This window comes from Salvelinus sp. IW2-2015, linkage group LG23, assembly GCF_002910315.2.
Source record: "Salvelinus sp. IW2-2015 linkage group LG23, ASM291031v2, whole genome shotgun sequence".
Classification (NCBI taxonomy): Eukaryota; Metazoa; Chordata; class Actinopteri; order Salmoniformes; family Salmonidae; genus Salvelinus; species Salvelinus sp. IW2-2015.
In genome coordinates this window covers 19,398,947-19,408,965 of record NC_036863.1, presented here as the reverse complement: position 1 = coordinate 19,408,965, position 10,019 = coordinate 19,398,947, and the positions used below count along the sequence as shown (strand labels likewise).

General features: G+C 41.9%; 1 protein-coding gene across 1 annotated transcript; it reads left to right on the top strand.

Annotated features, from left to right (window-relative positions):
* Positions 1–4,032: 4,032 nt before the first annotated feature.
* On the top strand, positions 4,033–9,950 carry LOC111950629 (malate dehydrogenase, mitochondrial). Its single transcript, XM_023968371.2, has 9 exons — positions 4,033–4,224; positions 7,104–7,272; positions 7,388–7,471; positions 7,561–7,670; positions 8,056–8,181; positions 8,669–8,746; positions 9,119–9,218; positions 9,333–9,484; positions 9,658–9,950. Exons 1-9 carry the CDS (start codon positions 4,159–4,161, stop codon positions 9,787–9,789), a joined length of 1,017 nt encoding a protein of 338 aa, XP_023824139.1. The 5' UTR covers positions 4,033–4,158; the 3' UTR covers positions 9,790–9,950.
* The last annotated feature ends 69 nt before the right edge of the window (positions 9,951–10,019 follow it).

The window sequence follows — 10,019 nt, the reverse complement described above, 5'->3', positions numbered from 1 at the left end:
AATCCAAAGAAAGTATAGGCGGGAGCTACACAGCCCGCCATGCTGCTTTGTGGACAACGAATCCCATTGTTAGCGTTGAGAGACCTGTATCTTGTCAGTATATTCATAATATTTGCCTAGCCTCGGCCGAGTCCCCAACAACTGGATGTTTCGGTTTTTAGAGGAAATGGAAAAAGATCCCGTGACACGACTTCCACCACTTATTTTTTTCTTAGTAAAAATTAAAAAAATATTTGGTACTTTTACCCATTTTTCTCCCCAATTGGTAGTTCCAGTCTTGTCCCATTGCTTCAACTCCCCTGAGAGCCATGCGTCCTCCCAAACACAACTCTGCCAAGCCACCCTGCTTCTTGACACACTGCTCGCTTAACCCATAAGCACCAATATGTTGGCGCAAACACCGTCCTGCTGGTGACAGAAGTCAGCTTGCAGGCACCCGGCCCGCCATAAGGAGTTGCTAGAGCTTGATGGGACAAGGAAATCCCAGCCAACCAAACCCTCTCCTAACCCGGACGACGCTGGGCCAATTGTGCGCCGCCTCATGGGTCTCCCGGTCACGGCCGGCTGTGACACAGCCTGAGATTGAAATTGGGTCTGTAGGGACGCCTCAAGCACTGCGATGCAGTGCCTTAGACCGCTGCACCACTCCGGAGGCCCCCACGACTTCCACTTTCGGATGGTCACAGTGAGGGGATCCCATTAATCTGGCCCTGGCAAGCTTTTTGCACCTGGTGAAAGTTGATTGCATTCGTTTTGGAACCGGGCTGCCTCCCTGGCGTGAGCCGGTTGCCCGTTCAAAGCCCAAAGTTTGGCTCTAAGGCACTGCATCGCAGTGTTGCGGTGTAACTACAGCCTGGGGTTCGATCACAACCGGCCGTGACTGGGAGTCCCATAGGGCGGCGCACAATTGGCCCAGCGTTGTCCGGGTTAGGGCTTTCCCAAGCCCACCAGGGGGGCTTTACTTGGCTCAACGTGCTCTAGCGACTCCTTGTGGCGGGCTGGGCGCCTGCAGGCTGACAGCGGTCGTTAGTTGAATGGTGTTTCCTCCGACACATTGATGCAGCTGGCTTCTGGGTTAAGTGAGCGGGTGTTAAGAAGCTTGGCTTGGCGGGTCATGTTTCGGAGGATGCATGGCTCAGTTTTCACCTTTCCCAAGCCCGTTGGGGAGTTGCAGCAATGAGACAAGATCATAGTCATGAAATTGGGAAGAAAAAGGGTGAATTTGGTAGTTTGAAAATTCAAACATATTTAAAGATGCACTATACAGAAATCGCTCCGCCATTTCCTGGTTGCTAAAATTGTAATAGTTTGTCTAATTTCAGTTTGTGACAAAACAAGCAAGTATAATGTAGAGAATCATTGTACCATATAAACCGCTGTGAAATATATTTTCCATAACGGAAAATATTTTATTTTCAGCTGTTTGAACCTGGTGTACAAAACCAAAACGAGCAAAAGTGAAACTTAAAAACGGGAAGCATAGAAACAGGACAGATCTCCACTTCTTAGACTTGCTGAAAATGAGAATGACAGATCTATAACTCACTTTTCTTTGTCAGGTTGCCCAAAAAGTTATATAGTATTGCATCTTTAATGGAAAAGAGATGTTGTATGTTTCTGGATGATGCACCATAATGCCTCGTTGACAACATGACTGAGCAGCACAGATTACTGTTCGATTTCAGAAGGGTGGTCCTCCCTCACCACTTTTGCCCATTCACGTCACGGACCGGTCCCCCGCAGCGCAGTATAATCAAATCCACCCAAGGCTCCTCTCCATCTCCTGCCAAGGGTTCGACTGCACCTACAGTATTGCTTTGGTACTGCAGCTTAACTGAATCACGAGCGAGAAAGACAATTCCCATTTGATTGCTCCATAGAGAAGACTAATTAGAAAATTCCTAATAAGACACTTTAGTCATCTTTGTGCACAAAACAGCCATTGAATTATTCAGTGGACAGCTGAAGATAAACATTTTATATTTATGCCCTGAGGTCATGACCCCAGCTAGCCAGGGTGTGCCAGTTGGCTTGTTTAGCTGTCCACTGTACTCTGACAGAGTTCCCAGAGCATGTTCGTGCTATACTGGTGTGTGGCCTAGTGCGCAGGAAACGTAATCCCAGTAAGAAAGATGGAAGCAACCATGAAACCAAATGTATTGAGGTCAAATGTCAGCCCAGTTTCACCTAGTTCCATCTTCTCCCACTACCCGTGACTGGACTTCCTCTCACTACTATATTTGGTGGTGAGAAAACATTCTAAAGGGATGATTCAGCTTTATAGCCCCTGTGACGTGTCTGGGTTACTCCTTCTGTCTGTGACCAAACAGTGGATGTCTTGGTGGCAGTCTATAGTTCTTATTATACCCAAAGATTATGGATATACTGACAGGATACATCTCTCAGCCCTAACAATGGGAGTTGTTGTCCACAAAGCAGCACAGCAGGCTGTTTAGCTCCCACCTATCCTTTCTCTGGATTGGTGGAAACATGTTATTATTAAAATATTTTTGGGAATATTCGATGAGGGTTGTTGACATCAACCTTATGTATTTAATGGAGTTAATGGAGAGAGAAGCTGTGCTACTACCCTCATACCATAATTTTTTTTGCCATCGCGAGACAAATCCGATAGTGTTTTTACTCAAAGTTTCCGGGATGTCACGTGTCCTACTTATATCAGTACACTCGTAAAAACTTAAACATTTTCCGAAACTTCTATTAGATCAAATAAACCTCACTTAGCAAATAAGCCATTTGATTTTTGGTTGACCAAATTCGACACTCAATGACCTTCCATACGAAAACTCCTTGCTTGGTGGGCGAAACAACAAAAACGCCACCYKCTGGAGGGAGACAGATTTTCCGCAGAGTTGGGCCTCTTCCTTTTCCTCTGTTATACCTCAGTGTCTCAGTGTCTCCTGGATTGGATGAACAGTGCACAAGAGAAMCTCCCCTGACAGCTTTTTTTCTTCTCGTCAAGACCAGTGGTGGCGTTCATTTTGAATGGAAATTTCACTTAAGGACCAATGGAATAGTCTAAAATGCTAAGATCTGGCCTACTACCTTTACTTGAGGAAATATATATAAGTGCCTTGCTCAGGGGAACAACGGCAGGTTGCACATGGGATATTCATGCCAGAAACCCTCCCACTGCCAACTCACTTCCTTCAGGTTGTACTGGCCATCTTTCTATTGAATACTGTAACGTGGCGTATGTGGGTGTTCTACCTGCCTCCATCCAAGGCCCAGGCTTTTGTGGCGCATGAAGTATAGTACTCACCTCTGCACTGAAGGATCATAGGATCAAGACTGATAAAGTTATGCTACATAACATAAGTACTTGTTCATAATATTCCATGGCAGTTTGATTATCTCTGACAAAATGTAAGGGTTGGGTTTTTGTTTTGGTGTTAATTGCCATATTTTGACCCATGGGTCAAAATGTATACACAGTCCATGGTATAAAGTCTATTCTTTGACATGTATTTTATCCACATCATGGAAGTGCTGCATTCCTTCATTAAAAATAGAATGCATCCTAGAAGTCGTCAGACAACCCTCAGAAAGTGTTGTCATGTTGTTTCTTTCAAGACGACATTCAAGAAAAATTGGATGATGCTTGATTCCCAATATACTACATCGATATGATGGATCTGACAATGTAATGATAAACACAAATTAATAAGGTACTGTATACCAGGTGTCATTTAAGACTTATCCGCCCTGAAGAAACACATGCTCAAGGGTCTGTAGCCCTACAGTATGTGATTAAAGATACCAAACATTGTACATAAATTGCAACACCATTTTATAAGAGATTTCCATTCCATCCTCCCTGGTTGCAATCACTAGCTAATCATCTTTACACAAAAAATAAACTCCAATCAATGCATCACGAAAGTGAAAGCGAATGAGGACCACTTTGGACCCGACGTCATAAAGCATGATTGATATTCCATTAGCTCAATCATAACCGGAAATGTTCATATCTTAACCAATCAAACTGCATACGGTACAGGAAGTAGGCTGTCCCTGATAGTTAAGATAGGTTGCTTTTGCAAGCGGTCTGTTTCGACCGGCCACAGAGGTAGAGGACGTTGGAGTCACTGTGAAGAGGATCAGGTATAAAGAATAGCCAACCCCTCCCTATCCAACATGTTTTCCCGCATTGCAAGACCCACAATTTGCATTGCTACCAGGAGCTTATCCACCTCCTCACAGGTAAATAATATATTTTTTGTCAGCTAAGAGATAGCTAGTAATAGTGTAAGTTAACTAATTAGCTAACGTTACTAGCTAGCTAGCATGGCAGCCAGCTAGCTTGTCAGATTAGTTAGCCAGCTAACTAGCTACATTAGCTAGTTATAACTTGAAATGTCACATACTTTGCATGAGTTGAGCCACATCAGAATGGTCTAGAGTGTTTATGAGTTTGTTATCAACTTTAGCTATACTTATAACGTTAGTTTAATTAATTGGCTAGCAGTAGCTGACTAGCAAGGATTTGTACACGGTTGATAGCTGCTTGCACTGCACTGTATAAGGTCAATTTGTCATGCTTGCTTTACTTTTGGGATTGGCAAAGGCAAGGCATGCGAAATTATGAGTGACAAAATAATACTATGGTAAAGGTGCTTTGATTGACAGACCAGTGTTTTGTTCAGATATCTCGAGCTTGTCCTTCGTGACATGTTAGTGAACAACCTCCGATGGCCCATTCAATTGAAGGAATTATTAGGAGGATTATTGGCCCAGCTTCTTACAAATCAGGTTTCTGCTAATTAATCCATATTTAACACACATTATGATATACTAAAACTACTGATAGTGTGCAATACAATAACATCACAAATCTTTGCTACAAACTGTCTTAATTTAAACTCGTTTGAATTGAGTGTGTCAAGGATAAAATTAACACGATTGATGAAACATCTTGGACAGTTTTGATCAATGTTAGCTGTTCCTGAAGGTTGGCATTGGCAAGGATACAGTAGTATAATTCCACAACATTGACCAAGAAGTAACTTTTACCTTATTAATATAATCAGAGCTGTTGAAATATTCTGTGAACTTGAGTATAATGGTGGCTTACATTCTTTCTACAGTTTAATGAAGGTTAAATAAAAAATGATTCTTGAATCACTCTCTGAAATCCTGGCTTCTTGTGGCCAACCATGAATAGTCAAGAGGTTGAATCCATAAATAGTGTCCTGACCGTTGCCCTTTCTGTGAATGGTTTGTGGCCTACAAGAATACAGATGTCATTTTCAGGTGAAAGGTTTCTGTCCCTTTTTGATATTAGCAAATTACAAGGATTGATTGTGCAAAGATTAACTGAGTCCTACATGAAACTTGAATTATAAACCTTGGTCTAACAGACCCATCCTACAAAACCACCATTGAGTGTCTCATTCAAGCTTCTTGTTTGTAATAGATGCACATCTATTCTACAATAGTTTGTGTTGGAATTCTTCAGACACGCAGGAAATATGTTTGGTTGTGTGATTGTCAGCAATATGACGTCGATAGTAAGGCTGACCCCATTTAGTCGATTGTTTGGTCGATATGCTGTTGGTCAACAGATTTGTAGTCAAGCAGTGGTAAATGTATGAAATAAATGTTATGGCACACGAGACACCTGTGTGATTCATGCCTGTTTGAGTGTACTAATCTATTGAAAGCTGTGGGTATCACCAGTAGTACATTTACTGTTAATTACCATAATTTCTAATCTAGAATGTTTGTTTGGTTACGGTAATTTCTGTTTATGCATTCAATATTACATTCTTACCGTTCTCATTGTAGGAGTGGACACATTGTTTGCGGAGTGCACAACCTAGGCTACACTTGTAAGAAAAAAAGTTTTCGTTTATTTCATTTACGAGTTGTCAATTTATTCATTGTCTTTGGTTTGGAGCGCTCCTGTCAATCTTGAGTAAAAACACCCACCTGATTACACATAGGCCTAGGCTACCTGGCCTGCGGGCAAATGTAGGCTTATAAATGTGCACATTTGGAGATCTGATACAATTTCTGATTGTCTTAACTCACCATCACTGTGGCGCTTCTCGAAGTAATTTTTCTTTGCCTCAAACAGCACGTAAACAAAGTTGGTTTTTACATCCATTGAGAAAGACAGTAGTTCCTCAACATAGCTTTAAAAATATATATTTCCAGCACTCTTCCTTTCGATAACCACTCAGCATGAAAGCGAGAAAAAAAAGTAATGCCCTGATCTGGTGGAAAAGTCATAAAAAAGGCCTACCTGATTACTTATCACTTGCACAAATAGCCTACAGCTGTGTTTGTTTCTCAGGAGCTTACTGGTGCAGGAAACTGAGGGCCCAGAATATTTTATACATTGTTGCATGTTTGCTAGCATGAGCTTTGGGCCAGACCAAGTTAAGTTGATACAATGTTTCAAGTTCCTTGCAGACAGGCTATGCGTAGCAATGTGATTTATAGGATATTTCTTTTTATCAGGCTATTTTCTACCTGCAGGCTGCAATGTTTTTATTTGTTGGCTTTATGGAGGCTATTTTTACATATTGGCAATAGAAGTTAATTTTAGATTGATATCATTTAAATATAATTTGTATTAACCACGTCATTGATTTTGAGATATGAAGACTTTATTATAAATTAAATGAAACTGTTCCATGAAAATGTGCATGTGAAAATCCTAACTGGCACGCAGATCAGTAGAAATGGTATGATAACTTGGCACTCCAAATAAAAAAGGTTTCCGATAGCTGGTGTAGCCTATTACCGGCAACTTCAGGAGCATAACGGCTGCGAAGGCCAGCAGCGGGAGGAGGATGGGCATACATGTTTTTTTCTTCTGGTTAGGCTATATTGATCTCTGGCTCCCTCTTTAGTAATTTGAGTCTTCATTTTTAATCGCAGCGCTTAAAGCATCAGACAAGCTCAGTAGCCTACATATAGTTGATTTTATTCAAACATAGGGTGTGTCTATATATGGAAAAATACATGTTTTAAAATTTCGACCAATCGACAACAAACTCTCGGTGGACCAATATTTTTTTTGTAGGGGACAGCCATATTAGATAGTCAGTGAAATTGTCTCCTCTCCCCCTCAGAACAATGCCAAGGTGGCAGTGCTGGGTGCTTCCGGCGGTATTGGCCAGCCTCTCTCACTGCTCCTGAAGAACAGTCCTCTGGTGGGCGAACTGTCTCTCTTTGACATTGCACACACACCTGGAGTGGCAGCTGACCTCAGCCACATCGAGACCAGGGCCCACGTCACTGGTACCTTCCTGCTGTACATCAGCTTCACTACTAAAGTCTTAATACTGTATAGTGAAATGATTGTGAAAATGTCCCTTTGGTTTATCTAATTTAACTATGATGATTCCTTCACTAGGTTACATGGGTCCAGACCAGTTGGACGCTGCACTGAAAGGCTGCGATGTCGTTGTCATCCCCGCTGGTGTCCCAAGAAAACCTGGTAAGTTTACCCAAGTTGACAAAGGGATTCATAATGAAGAACATCATGCTTTCTTTCAATTGGAAGTGCATAAAATATATTTCTTCCAGGCATGACCCGTGATGATCTGTTCAACACTAATGCCACCATCGTGGCCACTCTGGCTGATGCTGTTGCCCGCAACTGCCCCGAAGCCATGATCTGCATCATCGCCAACCCTGTGAGTACATCACTACCTCTTCTCCAGAATTAACTCAAGCTCCTGGCGACTCGCATTACTCTAAAGCAGCTCAGACGTCTATACAGTCGGATACCTTGGTGTTGGAGAAAAGCCATTTTTTGTTGCCAAAGAGAAGGTAGCACTGACTTTCAGGAATGGGCTTAATTTGAAAGGCAATTTATTTTCCACGCCAGCRCTGTTTAGGTCACTGATTTGTTTTGGTGCTTCAGTCACCACAATCTTTAATGATACAAGATCTTGTTCAACAATAAATGCTTAAATATTCCATTGATTGTGTAATGGCTGTTTAGTGTACATCAGAAGCTAAATGCCAGTGATAGTAACATGTAGTTTGAAATAGCTGACAGTTTTGTTTCATCCATAGGTCAACTCTACTATTCCCATCACATCAGAGGTGATGAAAAAGTATGGTGTCTACAACCCCAACAGAGTGTTTGGCGTCACAACATTGGATATCGTCAGAGCCAACGCATTTGTCGCTGAGCTGAAAGTAAGCCATCTTTAAGCTACAGAGGATTGAGGACCTCAAACATTCCTAATGCGCCCTATACTCACCCTCTATACCTTTGACACACAGGAGTGATCTCAAAGTTCATGGGCGTATCACCCTGAACGGAACAAAGCTTATGTTTGTATCTTACAGATAGTGGTTATCTACTCTTCCACAATCATCTGAGTGACAAAGCAAAAACATTCACACCTAGAGTTGGAGTTGCCAACTTTGTAGTTTGCTCAGAGCAAGGCTCTACATGTGCTTGGGTGCATTCTATACAACGTTTGTATTGTAATAGGCTTATGTTGTAGGGAATGTCTCCACTTAAATATTTGGTTGTCACCATGATCCAACTGCATAACATTTTTAAAGTAGTTATTTTTCCCCCCTTAAGTTAATGCTAGCCAGCTAGTATCCACTCATTGATTATTGCATAATGAGTGGCAAGGCAAGATGGCTGACTGTTTGGTGTTTCATATTGCAGGGCCTTGACCCAGCACGTGTCAATGTACCAGTGATTGGAGGTCATGCAGGAAAGACCATTATTCCGCTCATCTCACAGGTAAGAATAAGGGACTTTTCACAGAAATAAAAAATCCAATACCTGAAAGATTTCCTTGCAATGCCACCAGTAGGACTAAATCTTAATCTAAAAACAAAAATGACACACATTTGCGATTGTTTAGGGGTTTGAGCTGATCTGATATGCCGCCCCTGTTTTTGGGAACACTTTATTATGGCTCCCTCTAGTGTTTGTAACATCAAAGTGAATGAGTTGTCATACAGTGATTCAGTATTTGTTAGTCTGTGGCTTTAAGAAATTCCTAATTCATGGTCATTTTAAAATTCAGTTGGAAAAGGAATAGTATAAGGTTCAACATGAACAAGGCWTTTCCTGTGAATAACTATACACCTTGCACACGCTGCTCTGTAGGCAACACCCAAAGTGGASTTCCCAGCCGACCAGCTGTCTGCTCTGACCGCTAGGATCCAGGATGCTGGCACTGAGGTTGTGAAGGCCAAGGCTGGAGCAGGTAGGCAGTGTTACCCGAAGGACTGGCTGATTCTCAATATAAACTGTCCTTTAAACGTAACTCATGTTTGAACCACTCTGATGAGCTCTAACTGGCTAACCTATGTGTGTTCAGGCTCTGCTACGCTGTCCATGGCCTACGCTGGGGCTAGGTTCACCTTCTCTGTCCTGGACGCCATGAACGGAAAGGATGGCGTTGTAGAGTGTGCGTACGTAAGGTCAGAAGAGACCGAATGCAAATACTTCTCCACACCTCTCCTCCTCGGGGTAAGTCCTACACCACCTTATAAACAGGTTTTTAAGTTGGAGACTGAAATTTCACTTTCTGCTTATTGTTGATATTAATGGTGTACTTGTACTTAATTCAGGTTCCTATTTGAATGACACTACTTTGACAATCTGAAGTGATAACCAGAAGGAATATTTTTGTACCCTTTTAGAAACACGGAATTGAGAAGAACCTTGGCCTGGGCAAGCTGTCAGCCTTTGAGGAGAATCTGGTGGCTGATGCCATTAGTGAGCTGAAGGGCTCCATCAAGAAGGGCGAGGATTTTGTTGCTAACATGAAGTGAGCAAAGTTTGAGTCTGTGGTTATTTATATTGTCCAGTCACTTAAATGGCACCAAGGTCTCTCAAATTCAAGTTTCATCATGCCTGATGACGAAATAGCTGTTATCAGAAATGTTAACTGATCAGAAATGTTAATAACGCTATCAATAAACAGTTGACCTTACATCTTGCACTGGATCAATGTATGTTTGAGGGATTTCTCAAACTTGTTGCTTTTACATAGATGTTCAAA